The 22,483-nt window shown below is 43.7% G+C and overlaps 1 protein-coding gene across 1 annotated transcript in view; it reads left to right on the plus strand.

The window, feature by feature from the left end:
- Nucleotides 1-22,483, plus strand: part of GRK4 (G protein-coupled receptor kinase 4) — a 426,683-nt gene that overhangs the window by 210,501 nt on the left and 193,699 nt on the right. The window contains exon 3 of the mRNA XM_040335342.1: nucleotides 16,661-16,773. Coding sequence (XP_040191276.1) covers nucleotides 16,661-16,773 — 113 coding nt within the window. The remainder of the gene's footprint in view (nucleotides 1-16,660; nucleotides 16,774-22,483) is intronic.

Below are 22,483 nucleotides of genomic sequence, written 5' to 3' on the forward strand. Positions count from 1 at the left end.
TTTTGAAGATGTTTGTTGTTTGCTTCACAAAAAATAGGACAAAATAACAGAAAAAGTCAATGTGCATAACTATTTACCCCCTATTTAATACTTTGTAGAGCCACCTTTTGCGGCTATCACAGCTCCATGTTGCTTTAGATAAGTCTCTATGAGCTTGCCACATCTTACCACTGGGATTTTTGCCCATTCCTCCTTGCAAAACTGCTCCAGCTCCTTCAAGTTGGATGGTTTGCGCTTGTGAACAGCAATCTTTAAGTCTGACCACAGATTTTCTATTGGATTGAGGTCTGGGCTTTGACTAGGCCATTCCAACACATTTACATGTTTCCCCTTAAACCACCCAAGTGTTGCTTTAGCAGTGTGTTTGGGGTCATTGTCCTGCTGGAAGGTGAATCTCCATCCTAGCCTCAAATCACACACAGAGTGGTACAAGTTTTTCTCAAGAATATCCCTATATTTAGCACCATCCCGACTGCTGAAAAACATCCCCACAGCATGATGCTGCCACCACCATGTTTCACTGTGGGGATAGTATTCTTTGGGTGGTGTGATGTGTTGGGTTTGCGCCAGACATAGCATTTTCTTTGATGACCAAAAAGTTAAATTTTAGACCAGAGCACCTTCCTCCATACATTTTGGGAGTCTCTCACATGCCTTTCAGCAAAAAAACAAAATGGCACGTTTTGAGTTTGCAAAAAGTAATGGCTTTCTTCAGGCCACTCTGCCATAAAGTCCAACTCTATGGAGCGTACAGCTTATTGTTGTCCTATGTACAGATACTCCAGTCTCTGCTGTGGAACTCTGCTGCTTCTCCAGGGTTACCTTAGGTCTCTGTGCTGCCTCTCTGATTAATACCCTCCTTGCCCAGTCCGTGAGTTTTGGTGTGCGGCCGTCTCTCAGCAGGTTTGCTGTTGTGCCATGTTCTTTCCATTTGGTTATGATAGATTTGATGGTGCTTCTAGGAATCATCAAAGATTTGGATATTTTTTTTATAACCTAACCCTGACTTGTACTTCTCAACAACATTGTCCCTTACTTGTTTGGAGAGTTCCTTGGTCTTCATGCCAGTGTTTGGTTAGTGGTGCCTCTTGCTTAGGCGTTGCAGCCTCTGGGGCCTTTCAAAAAGGTGTGTATATGTAATGACAGATCATGTGACACTTAGATTGCACACAGGCAGTGGCGGCCCGTCCATAGGGACGCACGGGCGCCGCCCCCCCTCCCACAGTCGCACAAAAAAAAAAAAAAAAAAACGGGCCCTTTAAGAACTTTTATTTGGCTAAAATGTCATTTTGACATTTTAACCGCAGTTCTGGCGGCCGTCTATAGAGGGCGCTGCAGCGCCACCCCCTCTCGCAAATAACACACATTCGTGCATAAATGCACGAATGTATGTTATTGGTTGGTTGCCAGCTGCCTGGTCTATTCATATAACCGGACGCGGGACGCCGGTTACCCGAATAGCGGCAGCTGGTTGGCTGAGGGGAACTGCCTATCAAAGCCAGCGGCTCTGATAGGCTTTTCTCCGGCTCTCAGATGTCTATACTCGGAGCGCAGGCAATCTGCGCTCCTTGCATAAGACAAACGGCCGTTTCAGCCAATCAGGTTCCTGGATTCTGGTTATCAGGAACCTGATTGGCTGAAGCTTCACCACAGCGGCAGAAGACATCGAGGGAGGACATGGAATCCTCAGGTAAGTGCTTTATACAGGGAAAGGGGCACAGTGGCATCATGGGGCACAGTGGTGACAAAGGGCACAGAGGTGACAATTGGCACAGTGGCATCATGGGGCACAGTGGTGACAAAGGGCACAGAGGTGACAATTGGCACAGTGGCATCATGGGGCACAGTGGTGAGTGACAATGGGCACAGTGGCATCATGGGGCACAGTGGTGACAATGGGCACAGTGGCATCATGGGGCACAGTGGTGACAATGGGCACAGTGGCATCATGGGGCACAGTGGTGACAAAGGGCACAGAGGTGACAATTGGCACAGTGGCATCATGGGGCACAGTGGTGAGTGACAATGGGCACAGTGGCATCATGGGGCACAGTGGTGACAATTGGCACAGTGGCAACAATTGAGGGGCACAGTGGCTGGGTTTGATGGCATGGCACAATGGTGACAATTGATGGAACAGTGGCTGCGTTTGATGGCATGGCACAGTGACTGCGTTTGATGGTATGGCACAGTGGTGACAATTGATGGCACAGTGGCTGCGTTTGATGGCACAGTAGCTGCGTTTGATGGCATGGCACAGTGGTGACAATTGATGGCACAGTAGCTGCGTTTGATGGCATGGCACAGTGGTGACAATTGATGGCACAGTTGCTGTGTTGTATGGCACAGTGGTGACAATTGATGGCACAGTTGCTGTTTGATGGCATGGCACAGTGGTGACAATTGATGGCACAGTGACTGCATTTGATGGCATGGCACAGTGGTGACAATTGATGGCACAGTTGCTGTGTTGCATGGCACAGTGGTGACAATTGATGGCACAGTGACTGCATTTGATGGCATGGCACAGTGGTGACAATTAATGGCACAGTTGCTGTGTTGCATGGCACAGTGGTGACAATTGATAGCACAGTGGCTGCATTTGGTGGCATGGCACAGTGGTGACAATTGATGGCACAGTTGCTGTGTTGCATGGCACAGTGGTGACAATTGATGGCACAGTGGCTGCGTTTGATGGCATGGCACAGTGGTGACAATTGATGGCACAGTTGCTGTTTGATGGCATGGCACAGTGGTGACAATTGATGGCACAGTGACTGCATTTGATGGCATGGCACAGTGGTGACAATTGATGGCACAGTTGCTGTGTTGCATGGCACAGTGGTGACAATTGATGGCACAGTTGCTGTGTTTGATGGCATGGCACAGTGGTGACAATTGATGGCACAGTGGCTGCATTTGGTGGCATGGCACAGTGGCTGCGTTTGATGGCACAGTGGCTGCATGTGATGGGCACAGTGAGGCTGCAATTTTTTTTTCCGTTTGCGCCCCCCCAAAAATTTTGAGCACCAGCCGCCACTGCACACAGGTGGACCTCCTTTCACTAATTATGTGACTTCTGAAGGTAATTGGTTGCAGCAGAGCTTTTTATGGGCTTCATAACAAAGGGGGTGAATATATACGCACATGCCAATTATCAGTTTTTATTTCTGAAAAATAGTTTTTTCTATATATTTTTCTACTTTACTTCACCAACTTAGACTATTGTGTTCTGGTCCATCACATATAATTCAGATTAAAAAAACATTGAACTAAAGGCTGTAATGTAACAAAATAGGTAAAAAGCCAAGGGGGTGAATACTTTTCAAGGCACTGTAGATTTATATATGGGCAATAGTTTAAGGCAGATGTGGAAAAAATGCTGTAAATTAAAAATGCTTTAAAAAATAGAAGTATTAATGGCCTTTGTTTAATCAATTAACAAAATTGAAAGTAAATGAACAGAAGAAAGATCCAAATCAAATCAATATTTTGATTCCCTAGCATCTTAATAGGGTCTTTCTTGTACCCCAGGCTCTCTCACTCCTCCGACCTCCTGATTACCTCAGTCCCTGGACTCACCTAGTCGCCCTGGTTCTCCCAGTCTTCCAGACTCGCTTAGCCACCTTCATTATCTCAGCCCAATGGACATGGAATCTCTTCTGCAGCATGGAGTGCTGTCTCTCTTGAGTGGATCACACCTGTCTGTTAATGGGAGCACACACCCATCTTCAAACATGGGCCCTTAGCTATGCCCAAGCCAAATTCCATGAAAGGCTGTGTGGTTCTGGACACACAGCCTCCTGGTCATCAGCAAGACCTGGAAACTGAGTTGGGTTGGAGATTTCTTTCCTCCGACTGCACTTTGAAATGTCCAAACTCCAGAGCCCATCCAAGCATACCAAAACGTAGAGAAAGCTCTAAAAAACGTTGCTCAAAGCTAATATTCTGGAGTCCTGCATTTGTACGAACAATGTGTCACTTTTACCCAATGGCAGGGCTTCGCACAATCACATATTTATTTATATATTAAAATACCCGCAAGATTTGATTACGTTTTTAACCTGCCTTTTATTCAGCTTTAAGGTTGGCAAATAGACTCTGGGAGTTTTTTTTAAACTTCTGTTTATTGGGTTTTTTCAAAAATACACCATACAACGCTTGGACGTGTCAACAGGACACCATCCATAGACTTTGGGACTTAAAAAGGAACTTGGCACAACTGGATGCTTGGTGAGCAGTTCAAGGTTTTTCCCAAGAGCATCAAACCAGGAGACAGACTCAGGTTTCCACATAAGTATTTCTTGGTAAAAGGCAAGGGCACGGCATAAAACGCAAATTGCAATATTTATTGTAGAATTTCTAAAATTGTCATGGAGTCAAGTTAGTGGAGGTCTGATAACATTATGGTTGATTTAGAACTTGTTTGTATCAGTGTAGCCAAATACACAGAGTGTGCCTTATGTGACCTTTTTTATTATAATGGTCTAAGGGACGTTGAACTAAGTCGATAGCTTCCAATTGACATCAGCTGCCAGCTTACATGGCAGACCAGGGAATATTTCCACTGTGACCTTCCTTCTGAATGAGTGAACTTAAACATTAACTCACTCCACTGGCGATGACCTCCAAAGAACGCATAGAGGATGAATATGTTTCCTGTGAACCCTTTGTGTTTTAAAGATGAAGTTTAAGCTGCTTATATTTTGCCTTCCCTTGTTTCCTCCACTCGTCAACATGCTAAAAACAAAAAAAACAACAACTACATTACGTTAGCCTTCTTATATTAGATCCAGTGATATCATCACTGGGTCGCTATGCTTCTCTAGAGAAGATATGCAAATATTAAAATTCCTTCAGGGACAGGTGTCAGTCTGGCAGAGTGGGCATTCCTCGGAAGGCTATGTTTTGATGCAGACTGCCCTAGGTAATGACCATATGTGATGTTGATGTTAATATATCACCTGAGCAATCAGTTCTGCTAATATACATTGGCTTGATACAAGAGGGCATTTTGCCCTTTTTTAAATGGAGTATCGCTGATGACTGTCACCCGAAGCTCAGAACGACGTGTGGTTGTTTCTCTAATTTATGTGGTGAGTCAGTATGCTGCCCATGCCCCAGAATGACGTAATCTGTGCCGAAACGCATAGGAAAGAGCGACGTGCTGACTAAAATCCAATTTGCGCAACCACAATATACACACAAATCCTGTGCTCAAATATCTGAAATAATAGTAATGCTGCCATCTGGCACTAATTAAAGGAGAAGTACAGCTCATTTGGCTGTACTTCTCCTGTGGATCGCAAGAGTGCAATTCGTTCTGCACTTCTGTGACCCGTTTTCTGCAGACAGAGGGCTAAAGGCTACTGTCTGCTGACATCACTAAGCTGGTTCAAGCTCGGGAAGGACTGACACCTGATTCAACCCCCGACAAGCCACTGAGAGCCTGAGCTAGTCTCTCTCGCCCCTCCACAGCCCAGCACTCCAGTGAGTGTGGGGGGGGGGGGAGAGCATAGAGTTGTGACTGACAGTCAGCAGCTCTCTGGTCAGGAAGCTCTGAGAACTGATCGATTTGGCGGTGTTTGATCGCTCAGTTCTCAGTGTTGGAGCCAGCAGGCGACAGATGCAGCATTGGACCGATGCTGCATTCGTTTAGGTAAGGATGATTCAGGAAAAACCCCAAACCTCTTTGTACACCAAAATATCAAAGTGCTATACGCATCTAATGCAATTCTAATGTGCAACAAATATGATATAATGGTGTAAATTAAAGTCCAATCGGTATATGCAATCACCCTGTGATACTGTTATCCAAGTAATAGAAGTGCTCCAGGTTCCACCACTATACAAACTGGCCACTCACCTCAAATCCATTACCCCTGCTTCACCAGAAGGTCAAAGTAAGCGGATTTCTCCTCAGGGATAATATATTTGACAGACTCTTGGCAGATCCTCACGCCTCTTTTCCCATAGGAAGGGTACACATGTCCTCAGGAACACCCAATGTGTATGGGAAGAAAAGGGAAGCACACAAGATCCTAATGTTCTCAGTTTTAAAAAGGTTTAATAAATAAAAGAAGAATATTTCACTTACAAAATTGCACACATATGCCTACTCTTGGCTCAGTGGTAAGATGGCCGCAAGATGACATGACATCTAAGGCTTCTATACGCGTTGCGTCCAAAGTGAAGGACAAGAGTGAAGAGCCAGGAGCTCCGGCGGGGGATGCGAGAAGAAGATCGGGGCTGCTCTGTGCAAAACTATTGCAAAGAGCAGGTAAGTATAATATGTTTATTTTATTTTTTTGTTTGTTTGTTTTTTTTGTTTGTTTATAACGAACCTTTAATATCTCTTTAATGTTGCCTGTTAATCAAATATTGGCTTTTTTTCCACTGCACAAGCTTTTGTCTGCATTACAAAACCTCTTTAGAGCTTTGAAACTCGCACCTGTCATATGGTGTGGCCTGCTTCCAGGTCCATCAGCTGCTTTCACTTCCAGTTAGTACCACAGCCTTAAGTCGGCCATACACTAAAAGAGTTTCCATCAAATGCTCATAGAAAGATTCTCATCAGTACATTTGATGACTTGACACATGTCATTAGAAAGTACTTCAAAGTACTGCTCATTGTGTGGTTCGGATTGTTTACTTGGATCAAGCTGTAGATTTTATTAATTTTTAGCAGGGCTATCTTGAGTTCGGAAAGTTACTTCAAGGGGTTCCTCCATGTTGAAAGGGGAAGAAAGGCTGCTGTAGACAAAATGTAAAATCCATATATTCATTTTCATTCAATTTCAATTATATTTATCCTACTCCTGTTATAACGAATGATCTTGAAGTTTGTAAACTTGAAAATTTACTTTTTGATGAATCTCACACATTGACTTTCTTGAATTCTGTGACTTTTTTTTTATTTTTTATTATAATCGGGTTGCTTTCATTAAGCAAATAAACAATACAAATACTGTAATTCCTTCTCCCTAACCAACAACAAAGATAAAAATGACACTGCGGCTACACCTAATACAAACTTGGATGAAAAAAGGGAAGTGAATTTTAACAATTTCTCACGTAATCATCGAAGACCATCGCCTCAAAAATGTAATTAAATAAGAGCTTGAGGTGTGTTCCTTGGAATTAGGGGTAAGCATACAAAAAAGTAATGTTTTTATAATTGCACAATGAATTTTCTATATGAACTTTTTCTATAATGCTTATAATTCTTTAATAAAATTTTTCATATATTAGTAGATTTCTTCCAATTTTTATTGCCTTAAAAATCCCAAACATAGAGTTTTTTTCACACTTTTTCTGTTCTTTGAGGGATGATGGCAATCACACGTCCAGAATTCTGAGTCTCCATATAGCATACAAAAAAGAGGGGAGAAGGAGAGATCTCCCAAGTCATTTTTCAACAAGAAACAGACGGATTTATCAAAAAATATATAATTTATTAAAAAAATCCACATCAACACGGAAAGCTTGTAAAAATGTGTATATAAAAAAACCTCGACCACATTTAAAAAAATAGACAGCGTTGTCTGAGGACACAGATGACCACCACAAGCAGACATACACTCTTTACAAATATCATAAATCCTTTATGAATCCATGTTCTCACTTGGATTTTTCTATAGTCTCAGAGCAATTTCCTCAATATCACATGTATACAACACATTGAGCATTTAACATTTCCACAGCTGATTTAGAAAAGGAAATTTAAGAGCAGCAAAAAAATTTACCCCAGTAAAGCAAATTGAAAGTTAATGATGCATTAATGGCAAAGGTAATGATGAAATTAGAGTACGGTTTCCTATTGGTGTACATTGAGCATAAATGGACACGGCATAAGTATTCACGGTTCCCCCAGGTAGCAGGTAATACAGTGAATGTTCTGGTTGTCAGTTACAGACAGGGACGAGCTATTGGATCTCTGGGGGGCGGATGAGTGGGTGTATATAGCTATAGTGCTCCCGTATCTTTTCAAAGCTCCCGGGGAATGTAGAGAGGGGATGTCAACTAGTAGGTCATCTGTGCCCTCATTGCAGAGAGCGTGATGGCGTCATTCTGACGCCTGTGACTCGAGTTTCTTCAGAGTAAACCCTTTTACCTGTATCCCTTTTAAAACAGTCAAGCCCATTATAACCATCAACAGTTTCTCCTGTTTTTGCCTGATAAGGTATGGTGCTTCTGTGAGTAAAACTTGAGTGTGATGGATCAAGTTGGAATACAAGGATTTCAAACAGATCCACATTGGTAACAATTCGGATATGGATCTATTTCCCTACTGTATATCCAGGGATGAGAAATGATTTCCAATCGGACACATTAGTAATATAGTTAAATTAAAGTGCAATGCACTAAACGTGAGAACTCTCCACACACTGGCTAGGGGAAGCTAGAGAAGGTTCAAATTCATCCATACCCTGTTCAAAACACAGAAAAAAGTTTATATCTATATTAAGGTAAAACCAAGGGCAGTGGCTCTTAAGTCAAAGAAAAAAAATCCACTGGCTGTAGGTGACCGAGAATAATGGTCCAACTCTTGAAACCCCCAAAACAACGGTCTGGCTATAAAACGCAGAACAATGTTTTATATTAAAGTTTTAAACTAGGAAAACTGTTTTCACATGACTCCCAGAGCCCCAGAATAATTATGATGGGTGTAAGTGACCAACAATGGAATTCCTTAAAGCTGGCAGGCAAACGGCTAAATATATAGATGAAATACATATTTGAGAGCTCTTTTGCCTGCCAAATAATTTGTATTTATGTCAGTCCATTCCTTAGAATTACACAGCCCCTCGCAAAATACAAACAAGCGGATGACACTGTTTTTTCTCACAATCAGGGCCAATTTACATCTATGTATTTTAGGAATCATGTGTTGTTGCAATACACATTACTTATTTTGACTCATTTGAATGCCTTTTGATTTTTTTTTCTTAGAAGGACCCAACTCCACTAAGGCAATGCATATGTGTAACCAGAGCTTTTTTTCTCAGAAAATAGGTGCAGGAACGCAAATACGACCCGTTCAGATTTCACAAACAGTGAAGTTCAGGGGGTTACACACAGAGTGCAGAGCTGTCACTTGTAAACAAAGAAACCAGACTTCTGTGTTTACAAGTGATTGTGGTGAGCAGGCACCAAAGGGTCTGAGCCAGAGGTGGTGGAACTGAGTTCCCCCAAGTTCCCCCTGAAAAAAAGCCCTGGTTGTAACACAGCCTAGTGTATTGCAACACAAAATTGTAACATATCTGCTTTTTTTGGGGGGATCTATTGCATGCAAAGCCCATTGTTCGTGCACATGCGTTAAAGTACTGCACAAATTTAAATGGGGCCTTAAAGTTTCTTGTTAAAAACTTCTGTGTGTAGAATGCACCCCTCTAATTACCTATCTGAGCCCTTCCTCTCTCCATTGATGTCCACGATCCCCTCAGCCATCCAGGACACTCCTCCGGATTGGCTGAGACAGAGCAGTGGCGCTATTGGCTCCCGCAGCTGTCAACCAAAGTCAGTGAGCCAATCAGGGGAGAGAGGGGGTGGGGCCAGATTGAGGCTCTGTGTCTGAATGGATACACAAAGTTCTGACTTGGCTTGGGTGCCCCCTGTAAGCAAGCTTCTGACTTAGGGGCACTCAAAGAAGGGAGGGGCTAGGAGCAACAAAGAGGGACCCGAGTAGAGGAGGATCCGGGCTGCTCTGTGCAAGACCAACTGCACAGAGGAGGCAAGTATAACATATTTGTTATTTAAAAAAAAAAAGGGAGCCTTTACAATTACTTTAAGAAAGACAGTAGTGTCTTCACTCTACCACTAGCTGTCGTGATACCCACAAGCAGGTAAAAAACCTAGGAGTCATAATTGATGACACCCTCTCGTTTGTGCCCCATTTTAAAAACATCCTGCGGAATGCCAATTACCATCTAAGGCTCCTCAGAAAAGTGAAACATCTATTTACGCAAAATAACAGATCACTACTTGCCCAGGCTTTTATCCATTCCCGGTTAGACGGGGCAAACGTATTCCTATTGGGTGCCCCGCAAAAATGGGCCCATAAGCTTCAGGTGGTTCAGAACCACACTGCTCGCTTTGTACTCGGTCTAGCGAGACGAGATCACATTAGCCTGGCCAGGAGATCACTTCATTGGCTCCCTATCCAGCAGAGAGTGATCTTTAAAACGCTCTGTATTTTCTTTCATGCATACTGGGGACAGGGTCCCAAGTATTTACACAGCTTGGCAGTGCACTATGAACCCTCGCGCCTATTAAGATCCAAGACCCAACATCTAGCCACAGTTATTCCATCTAAACTTTCTTCCATGGGAGGCAAACGACTGCCCTCTCCTTGGAACTTAGGATGATACCTAACCTGCTCCTCTAAAGAAAAAAACTGAAGACGGAGCTGTTCGTCCAGGCTTATGGATAAATTTTTTTTTTCTTTTCCCTCTCACAGTCCGCCCCCTCATTGAAGGGGCCACTTGCCTCTCTAATAACCATGATCCCGGAACGGCCCGGACTATTCAGACATCTATGATGTCGTCTACCCCTCTTCTAGTATTCCCACTGCCCCTTTTATCTTTTTTCTTTTTTCTCTTACACTCCATGGCTCTTTCCGAGGTTTGTCGAGGTCAACCGAACTGTCCTCGGGCCTTTCCGGCTGTTTTCGAATGGTGCCGATCGTCGCCATTTGGCTCGAGCGCCCCCCCCACCTCATGCCAAACGTAGTACTGCACACCGCTTTGGCCTAAATCCCGCTAGTTTTGCAAGACAACACTCGCAAGCCGAGTTAGGATTTTAGGATATACAGTGCTCGTATTGCGAAATACTCGCAATCTGAGGTTCCACTGTATTTAGTCATTGCATTTAATTAAATGTATTTATTCGGTTCTTAAATACAGAGCTGCAGTATTATGTGTCTGTTATATCTGCCTGGGGTACAGCTTTAAAATACATGGTTCTCTATTTTGGGCTCCCAGAACACTAGGCTTGCAGTCAGATCACTTTAGATGTCTTTTCTAATGTAATCAAAGTTTTTTTCTTTTTTTTTATAAAGAAAACGAGAAACAATCTTTTAGTGGATTGATGCCAGGGGTGGGCAGAAGGCATTATCCAGAACAATGCAAACCAAAAACAATAAAAATAGTTTACATGGGGCCAGCTTACAAAGTTAAGCAAGAATTTCTATCTGTGACAAGCGGTGTTGGTGAAAGGCCACATGGCTTGTTAGTCTCCTTTTTGTGTTTTTTTATTTTTTTTATTTATTTGCTGTGCTTATTTATTTTCTAAGAAAAACATTGTGTGTTTTTGGATTGTGTAAATAACCTAATATTATCTCATAATAGATACACCATTGTTTGTTTTTGTGACTAATTTGAAACGTATGTCATATAAATAGGTACGAGATAGTATAAAGAATGTTGTTATTTTTTGTCAATTGCTTTATTGTACTCCTACTCTAAGGTGGTGTAGATGTGTTTATCCAGATTGTTTAAATTATCGAATGTAGGCTGCAAGATTCCGAATAAAGGCTTATTCCCAGTATAGAGATACAGAAGAGTAACACCTCTTAATCACAAAAATGTTACAACAAAAACAAGAAGTCCGGATTCACGCGTGTTATTTGGGTCATTATTGGCAAAATTACCTACACTTGGCTTGAATCCCTTTAATATGGTGGCATCTTCTTCCCTGTCCTGCAGAAGCCAGCTAGCTTAGACCTATGGTCAAAATAAATATTTTTCCAAACTGCTTCCTATAAGTTAAAGCGGGGGTTCACCCTAAAAAAAACAATTCTAACATTGCATGGAGCCGACCTATGAGACCGACAGTATGCTGTTTTTTTTTTTCCGTACATACCATTTTAGGGCTATTTTCACCCCCGGCTTTCCCGCGGGAGTGGGCGTTCCTAATCACAGGCTGTGATTAACGTGCTTCTGACCGGCGCATACTGCGCGTCACGAGTTGCCGAAAGAAGCCGAATGTCAGTGCGCAGGCAAAATTTCTTTTGTTCTGAATCATACCCTGCTGTTTCCAAAAAACTTTCAAGTAGCATATATTCATTTATTATTCTTTGATTTATAAACCTTTTTTTTTGGCCTGCAAATTGTAAAATATACAATGCGGCCCTTCTACTGAAAAGTTTGGAGACTCCTAATGTGAAACACACTCCTTCTCTAGGTTGTCTTCCATGAAAAGTTTATTAACATCACAGTAATAACAAACACAGAACATGCCAAAGTAATTGTGCTGACAGTTTATGTCCTTAGGGAAGGAGGTGTAGCCCCTGGAAGTCGCACATCTATGGTGTCCTGGAGAGGTGAATGGAGTGGCAACGTCAGCCTGGACTCCGACCAGGCCACACACCCTGGTTGGCTGAGTCCAGGCCGAGGTTGCCACTCCATTCACCTTTCTAGAACACCATAGATGTGCGACTTCCAGGGGCTACCCCTTCTTCCCTTGAACTTTTGCAGGAGCCAGGATGGGTTCCATCCCGTCAGCACTCTTGCAGCAGTTTTGGATGCGTTGTCTACATACCCGCTCACTACCAAGCCTAAGTGGCACACATACACTTCCCAGGTCACCGTTTATGTCCTGACTTGGTTTCTGTTTAAAAAAAAGGTATGGCGCTTTTTTTTTTTTTATTTATAGGTGGATGCAGCATCGGTCCAATGCTTCTAACACTGAAAACCGAGCGATCGAACACCACCGATCACTCGGTTCTCACAGCTCAGTGAGCAGAGAGCTGGTGACTGTCGGTCACAGCTCTCTGCTGTGCCCCCTTCTCAATCACTGGAGCGTTGAGCTGTGAAGGGGGCAGGAGCAGTGGGCTCAGGCTCTCAGCGGCTCCCTGAGAGGCTGAGTCAGATGCCGGTCCAGGGATTTGGGCGGATCCTGACTCCATGTTCATGATGATCCGGAGCCTGTGTTGTCAGCAGAGAGCGGACTTCAGCCCACTCTCTGCTAAAAATGGGAGAAGTACCGACAGCCGAGCTTTGGCTGGACTTCTCCTTTAAGACTCACTTTAAGTTCTCAATGTTTTTTGGTTTGAAGATCCTGTAAGCTGGTCTTTTACTTGTAGGCTGTGGCAAGAAAGTGGCTTCTGGTGTAATAAATGGTTTCCGCACACCTGAGAACCTCCTAGCAGACATGAATATTAATAAGCTCTCTTGCTGTGTTTGATTTAAAAGCCATGTCTCTTCTTCCATTGACGTGTGAACAGCACTCAGTGGTAGCTGCTGAGACACCATGAGTCCATGCAAAGTATAGCCATGCAGGGTTCACTTAAATATTTCAAGAGTTGGGATAGAGATTAGCAGACTAACACAGGTTTCATAATGTAGACTCCAAATACACTTCACATTCAAATAACTGTGAAAGAACCGGTTTATGTACACTTTACATATGGGGTCCTAGGGCCACATGTCTCATGAATATCGCCAATCTTAGAAGGAGTAGCTACTGCAAATACTTTTTACTGAAAGTTCTAACAAGGGTGTATAATGAATAAAGTGCACCTGTCATTTTGCAGAAAATCATATTGTGCAAAGGTGTTATAGGGGTATAAAAAAATCGTATTCCTTTTAATTTATTTTTTTATTTTATTTTTTAAGTAGCATCAAACAAGACCCCCATGACTTTGCTAGGCGACATACAATATATAACAAAGATGTAAATACACAAATCGCCAAAATGGAGCAATGTGATTAAGAACAAATTTTTATTGTTTTTTTTTTTATAGGAACATTTTACTGAATTTTGGATAAAATAAATATACAGTGTGTGTGTGTGTGTGTGTGTATATATAAGCACACACTATTAGGTAGATTCAGAAAGAGTTAGGCCGGCTTATCAGTAGATAAGCCGACCTAACTCTGAATCTACGCCACCGTATGTTTAAGCGTATGCTCAAACAGAGATACGCTTAAACATATCTAAGATAGGACGGCTTGCGCCGTCCTATCTTAGATTGCAATTTTTCGGATGGCCGCTAGGTGGCGCTTCCATTGCGGCCGGCGTAGATTACCCTACGCCGCCCTAAGTAAGGAGGTAAGTGGCTTGAGAATCATGTACTTGCCTCTCTTACTTAAGGCGGCGTAGTGTAAACACGCTAGGCTACGCCGTCTTAAAATTGCACGGCCGTACCTGAATCTACCTATATATTAGGCTTCACGTAGCATGCTGTATTTACATTACATCTGTTACATTGGCAATGCTTGGGTGGTCAGCTTGTTTGGGAGTTTGGTATATCTGATAATCTGAGATGTTGAATAACAGCAGAGCCTAGCACACCTAAAAATATTTTACCTACCAACCATGATAACAGGCAAACAGGATGCAGAGCTGCAGGACTGAAGAAATCCCTACACATGGGTAAAAAACAAGCCAAAAACCTGAGATGAAATTCAGGGAAGGAATAATTGGGGCTGTCTTCAGGCTCCGGCCGCAGTCCTCTTTGGTGAATTGAGACATTCTCATTAAAGTCTATTGTGATGTGTAGTGATGGATGTAACACAAAGTCACAACCCTGGAAAGAGTTACTAGAGTAACTTAGTAAGAGCAACATAACACAAGGCATAATGAATTCTTGGCTGCAGTGCTGCAGCTCAGTTTCAGGGTCTTGGCAATCTTCTTATAGCCTAGAACATCTTTATGTAGAGCAACAAATATTTTTTTCAGATCCTCAGAGTTCTTTGCCATGAGGTGCCATGTTGAACTCCCAGTGACCAGTATGAGAGAGTGAGAGCGATAACACCAAATTTACCACACCTGCTCCCCATTCACACCTGAGATCTTGTAACACTAACGAGTCACATGACACCAGGGAGGGAGAAAGGCTAATTTTCACTTAAGGGTGTACTCACTTTTGTTGCCAGCTGTTTAGACATTAGTGGCTGTGTGTTGAGTTATTTTTAGGGGACAGCAAATTTACACTGTTATACAAGCTGTACACTCACTACTTTACATTGTAGAAAAGTGTCATTTCTTCAGTGTTGTCACATGAAAAGATAGAATAAAATACTTACAAAAATGTGAGGGGTGTGCTCACTTTTGTGAGATACTGTATGCATGTGTGTGTGTGTGTATATATGTATATGTGTGTATATATTGTGACAGGAAGTCAGGTAAATCTGTGGGTGTTGTCACAGACGGGGGATACATTTCTGCCTTGTTTAGACAATACACCAATTGTTATTAGGCGTCAGCTGCAGAAGTAGCCAGAAAAGGTTTAAGGGCGTTGGAAGACTTCAGCTGTTCAGAATGAGGCAATTAAGGCCTCTTTAAGTAATCCAGAGGATTACCACTGAATTGCTGCATCCTGAGGCCTTCTGAGTGAAGGAGAGCAGTAGCAGAAAGTCTTCTGAGGAGGTGAGGTGGTGACTGATTTTTCTGTGTGATAAAAATCAAAAGACTATTGTTTTACTGCTGCATGACCAGCAGTGTCTGCCCACCACTAGGCTGTGCCAGACTCCCTAGATAGGTTCCTGTGTGGTGAAGGTAGACGCCCAGACGCCCCAAGTGGCCAGGGTTTATTTTGTGTTTGATTTTGTTTATGCTGTTTGGATGCTTGCACTTGTTTCCAGCAAGATGGAAGAATAAACCAAAATCGTTGTTTTCAACCGTCTTCAACTGCCTGTCTGTATAAATTCAGTGTGTAGTGAACCCATTCAGGGGGTCACACACCTCGCTACCGAGCTAACCCCTACAATATATATATATATATATATATATATATATATATATATTACATATTGCTGTCGGCGGTATATAAATCCTGTATAATAGTCTCCAAATTGTTCAAATGTTTGCCTAAAGGATCACTGTTGCAAAAAATTAGTTAGTTCAGGTTAGTTAGTTCAGGCAATAATATGCTATTTATGATTTTTGTTTCTACCTAATTGTCTTTGTTTATATATATATATTTTTAAATGCAGACCAAGCTGTCAAGCAAAAGTGAGCGGGGTTGGGATTAAACTATAACACCGCCGGGGGTGCTGGAGTAGTTTCATTGTAGTTTCTTAAAATTTAAACCATGAGAATGGAATATGAGTGTTAATGCCGATTCCACATTAAGTGGACAGATTTGTCTGCGTGTAAAAGTGATTTTAATTTGAAAAGTATGGCAATAATAAAATGCAAGCATACAGTATATGCATATGTGTATTTTTCAATAGGACTAGTTTGCTAGAATATACAGCATGTATTTAAGAATGAAAATTGCCCATGAATGCTAAATAAAAGTCTCTGAGCTCAATATGCAGGTCATTAGACGTATTTCTAAATATGACAGCAATGAATGACATGCAGTGAATTAAACATAAGTGAAATGTCACCTCCTAATGAGTTGTGAGATCCCAGCTGGATGGAATGAATGAGCTCTGACTCTACTAATGACCGGTAATCTGTATGCAGTGTAGCCAATTGACAATTTCTGATTAGTTTATGTGGGCAGCATCTCCATATTTGTAGCAATTTTTATAAATGAGCTCTTCTAAGGTAACAAAAACTGATACAAAACCGGGAACCAATCAGATTCTTGGCTACACGTGAATCGCAGTTCCTGATGATCAGTTGCTTCTTTTTTTTGTATATTGGGCTCTCCAAGTTCCAGATTCTGAATGTTCTAAGTATTGCTCTTATGTTTTCTCTTCTCCAGAAAGAGACTACCGCAGTGTCTGTGAGAAGCAGCCAATAGGAAGATTGCTCTTCAGACAGTATTGCGACACCCGGCGAGAGTTGAAGCGGTGCATTGAGTTCTTGGATAAAGTGGTAAGCCATTTTCTACCCTTTCTTTACTCATACCTGCTTATTATTGGCTGACACAAGCCACAACATATTAATATTTCCGACAAACCATGCCCCAACCTTACCCATCTCAGGAAAGTCCACCAAATGAACTTGGTTTTAATTGGATGCAAGTTCAATCACACATTTAGCTAGATTCACAAAGAGTTAAGCCGGCGTATCAGTAGATACGCCGGCGTAACTCTGAATCTGCGCCGTCGTACATTTAAGTGTATTCTCAAATTGAGATACACTTAAATGTAGCTAAGATACGACGGCCTGCGCCGTCGTATCTTAGCTGTCTAGTTCCGCCGGCCGCTAGGGGTGTGAACGCTGATTTACGCCTAGAATGCGTAAATCAGCGAGATACACCTATTCACGAACGTACGCTTGCCCGTCGCAGTAAAGATACGCCGTTTACGTAAGGCGTTTTCAGGCGTAAAGTTAGTCGAACAAATAGCTGGCCTAGACAATGTTAAGTATGGACGTCGTTCCCGCTTCGAATTTTGAAAATTTTACGTCGTTTGCGTAAGTCGTCCGTGAATGGGGCTGGACGTAATTTACGTTCACGTCGAAACCAATAAGTCCTTGCGGCGTACTTTGGAGCAATGCACACTGGGATATGTCCACGGACGGCGCATGCGCCGTTCGTTAAAAACGTCAATCACGTCGGGTCATGGTTTATTTACATAAAACACGCCCACCTCTTCACAATTTGAATTAGGCGCACTTACGCCGGCCCATTTACGGTACGCCGCCGTAACTTAGGAGGCAAGCTCAAATATATGCTGCCCTACGTGAATCCAGCTATTTATCTTCTTGAAAGACCCTTTATAGAGAGAGGCCTTTCACTGCAAGGTCATAGCCCACATTAAGGCCATTTAGCCCAGCAAATGTATCATTCTCTATCTATATCCATTGTTTACTGTACATGTATATTATTCCTATGGCTGAAGTAAAATAAGGACTTGACTTTATTATATTAAGGGCCAGATTCACAAAAGAGATACGACGGCGTATCTCCTGATACGCCGTCGTATCTCTGTTTCTAACTATGCGACTGATTCATAGAATCAGTTACGCATAGATAGGCAGAAGATCCGACAGGTGTAATGGACTTACACTGTCGGATCTTAGGATGCAGTACCGCGGCCGCCGCTGGGGGGAGTTTGCGTCGTAAACCAGCGTCGGGTATGCAAATTAGGAGTTACGGCGATCCACAAAGCTTTTTCCCGTCGTTACGTCGTCGCGAGTGTTAGATTTCCGTCGCAAAGATAGTGCACCTTTAACATGGTGCAAAAGTACTCCATGTTAAAGTATGCCTGTCTTTCCCGCGTCGCTTTTGAATTATTTTGAATTATTTTTATTTTCCCGGCGTAACTCTTTTTTCGCGTCGCGATTCACAAAACGTTGGCGCGTCGTAATTTCGCGCAAAGCACATCGGGAAATTTGCGACGGGAGCATGCGCAGTACATCTGGCGCGGGAGCGCGCCTAATTTAAATGGTACCCGCCCCATTTGAATTGGGCCGCCTTGCGCCGGACCTGTTTACGCTACACCGCTGCAAATTTACAGGTAAGTGCTTTGAGGATCGGGCACTAAATTGGGAAAATTGCGGCGGTGTAACGCAAACCGGTTACGTAAAATTGCGCCCGCTCTACGTGAATCTGGCCCTAAGTACTTAAACATAACATTTTAAAAAGGATTTCATTTTTTATAATAGGTATTAATGTTCCATATTAATTTCATATGCATTATTCCCAGCCAGTGGCAGAGCTCTAGCTAGTATCCTTTTGAATCATTTACTAGGCTTACCTTGACTGCTTTGCTGAAAAACCTATTAAAGCTGAAATTGCGCACCTCCCCTCCCCACTCTTTACAGCACCATATGAAGTGCCATCTAAAGAGAGATGGTACTGCTGTGTTCTGCAAAACCAATTCGGTGCACCCTGTATTAAATGTTTATTTGTAAAATAAAGAAGATTTTAATAAAGAATATGTAGCACCCCAGTAGGCTACTAGTTTTAAGTAAATTTAGTTTTTGGTTTTGTAACCAGGGGGAGCAGCAATAGTTGTTTGTCTGTCCTAGATTCTGCTGTTGAAGGCTCAGCTACTTTCCCCTGCATCCCATTGAGCTCTGGGATGTAGTGGGTGGGAGAGCTTTGACCCTGGCCTGCATATTCATGCCTCTTCAGCCAATCCCTGGCCAAGAGAGTGAGTAACCAGCAGGTGGCTGTAAGTGGTATAAATAGGTTGGGGCCTGGAACGGCTCTCTTGTTCTGGGGACTGAGGCATCCCTGGGAGCTCAGCTGTAAAATGCAAGAATGCCTTTTGGTTCGTGAGGGGGGTACTGTCCACGGAGGACTCACCACTTTTTCCAATTTTGGGAAACCCGCAGTTTGAACCAGGGTTAATGCACGGACCCTTTAGTAAACTGATGGAGCAAGGGTGGTTCCAGGCATCGCACTTTTTGAGGGAGTTTGGATGGATTACCAGGCAGGAGATGGAAGGTGAAGACTTGCCTTACCAGTTGGATTTCTGGAGATCTCTCCAATTGCACCATTTCTTATGCCGCATACACACCATCACTTTATGTGATGAAAAAAAACGACACTTTCTGTGAAGTAAAAAATGAAGTTTTTGAAACTTCAATTTTCAAAGACGAAGTTGCCTACACACCATCGTTTTCTCACAATGTTCTTGCAAAGCGAGGTTACGTTCCACCACGTTTTTCCATTGAAGCTCGCTTCATAACTAGCTTCTGGGCATGCGTGGATGAAAAAACGTCTTAGGCTTCTTTCACACTATGGATTGTATGTCCGTTTTATAATATCCGTTTTACACCTATTAACGGACGTTTATTAACGGATTTAATAACGGATACATACGGATAAATATTTTACCATTCTTCCTTTATTGAAAACGGATAATGTTTATCCGTATACATCCGTTATATCATTCCTTTCTAACGTCCGTTAATAAAAAACATTTCTCCCTTTCTTGAAGTCCAGCTCCAGAAGTCGTATGGATATTCAGGGGAACCCCGCCGTCAATTTAAAACAAAAATGACGTGCGGTTCCCCCTAAATATCCATAACCAGACCCATTATCCGAGCACGTTGACCTGGCCGGCCGCAGAAAAGAGGGGGGGACAGAGTGCGGCCCCCCCTCTCTCCTGAACCGCACCAGGCCACATGCCCTCAACATGGGGAGTGTGATACATTTGCCTATATGTCTCAGTTTACTGCTCCCTGCTAGCCAGGTTATTGATGTGCTAATGTCCCCTCACTATTTCTAAAGGTTAATTGATCTATTGTGTTGTGTGAAGGAGAGCTGGGTTTAAGTGGCTTGTGTTAATTATTCTGATTGCTTCATTGTGGTAATTATCTCTCTATATGCGGGGTCGAGCGGTCTGGTTGATGTATTCAGTACAGCTAGTGCTCAGCGTCATTGATGTCATTGTCTAAAGAAAATGTGTTTCAGCATCGGCCCCGTCGTGTCTACCTACTCATCTGTATGGAAGCCCCAGTGTGAGGGGGGCGGAGATTTGTCATTGTAACAGTTTTGGAAATGACATATAAGCTGTGTGTTATAACATTAAAGTCTGTGTTGTTCAAGCAGTAAGCTGGTCTCATGTGTGGCTTTCTGGGCGATTCCAGGGATATCCCTCCTCGTGGAATATTGGGGTGATTTTCGTTATGGGAAGAAGGGAACGTTGACGGGGATATCATACCGATACCGTCACAATTGGTTGGTAGCAGTGGGATTTTTCCCTTCTATTCCCCTTCACACCCGGATTCCAAGCAGACACTGGAAGAACTACTGGAAGTTCGTGGAAGGATTGCTAGCAACAAAACCAAGCGGGTCATCATAGCGGAATCAATGGAGATAGACCAGGAGGACGGGATTGCAGCAACGCCAGCAGTACAAGAGATGGAGACACCAGTGATTCAGGAGGAGGAATTGCCAGCCAACAAGCTAATGAGAGAGAAGCTAGCGTGGTTCGGCCCAAACCCAACGCCAGATGTGGTACTGAAAGTGATGGACCTGTTAGCGAAGGAGGCTAAAGAAATAAGGGACGCAGAACTACAGTTAAAACTGGCAGCAGTCCAACAAGCAGCCGCACATTCTCCAAACAGTGAGTACAGCACAGCAGACGCAAGGAAGATTCCGTTTAGCGCTTTTAAAGCTTTTGATGAAAAGGACTGTGAGATTGATAACTTCCTGGCGGATTTTGAGCGACAATGTAACCTGCACCGAATAGCTAGAGGAGACTGGGTTGCAATATTGTCAGGCAAACTGTCAGGCAAAGCTTCTGATGCTTTCCGGACCGTGCCAGATCAGGATATTCATAGCTACGCCCGGGTTAAAGAAGTGCTCCTGGCTCGTTATGCAGTAACCCCAGAGTCCCACCGACAGAAGTTCAGGGACTCACGCAAAACCACGAAAGACTCTTATGCGGAATGGGCATGCCAATTGTCCCGGTCGGCCTCTAACTGGGCTAACAGCAGCCAGGCCACCACCGCAGAGGACATTTTGCAACTAATGCTCCTGGAGCAATTTTACAATCACATCCAGACGGACGTCAAAGATTGGGTGAGAGATCGCAGGCCCATGACTCTACCAGAGGCCGCGAAGTTGGCGGATGAATATGCAGATACTCGCAAGACAAACCAGGTCACACCACAGGAACAACCTCCACCACAAACGGTGCCCTCACACCCACCAACCGCTAGATACCAACCTCCTAACAGACCGGTGACATCTAGCCCTCGCTATCATCGCCAGGAGGGCAACGAACAACGCTGCTTCCGGTGCAAACAGCTGGGTCACTTCAAGCAGAATTGCCCCATGAATGACAACACCAGGTCAAATTGGTCTCAACCTGGGTACCGCCCACCAGCAGCAGCCCATTGTGTAGACTCGGCTTGGGATCCAAAGGAGCTGGGTCAGGAAGAACCATTGGGCACCCCTTACGAAGCCCTCATGGTACAATCTGTTATTACGGACAACAGGGAACACCATTGTCAGCTGGTCATGGGCGACAGCCCTGAGCCGGAAGGGCCCTGGAGGGAGCTGGGCAGAAAGAGGCACCGCCGGCCACCCTTCAAGAAGAAGAGGTCCTGGAAGCCGTATAACAAGCTGACCTGGGAGGAGAAGAAGCGACTGGAGGAGAGGGAGTCGCAGCGGGCGTCCCAGATGCGTGCCGAGATGTTCGCCAAGGGCCCACCGGTGGCCCCTTACACCACCACCCAGTTCCTGATGATGAAGGACCACGTGGAGAGCCTGCAGGACATGAGCAAGCAGGAGCTGATCCGTGAGTACATAGAGCTGGAGGAGTGCATAAGCCGCATGGAGGAGGAGAACAACCACCTGAGGTCACAGCAGCATGAACTGGAGATGGAGCTGGAGAAGCTCCAAGAGGGGAACCGGCGGCTGCGGAGGGAGCAGGGGGTGGCTGACCTTATGGGGCTCTGATTCCCCTCCCCCCCCCGGACTCTGAGCACCAGTGCTACAGCATTTCAACAAATATAACTTTTTCTTTTTATGAATCTCCTGGGATTGTCACTTCAGAGCCATAACCTGCCCCCTCCCATAGCGGGACACCTAGACGGCGGCGCACAGACCCATTCGCTGTCTTCACACTGACTTCTGGTGACTTTGCAGATCGCACAAAGACTTGGGGACTGACCGGCG

This window comes from Rana temporaria, chromosome 1, assembly GCF_905171775.1.
Source record: "Rana temporaria chromosome 1, aRanTem1.1, whole genome shotgun sequence".
NCBI classification, from domain to species: domain Eukaryota; kingdom Metazoa; phylum Chordata; class Amphibia; order Anura; family Ranidae; genus Rana; species Rana temporaria.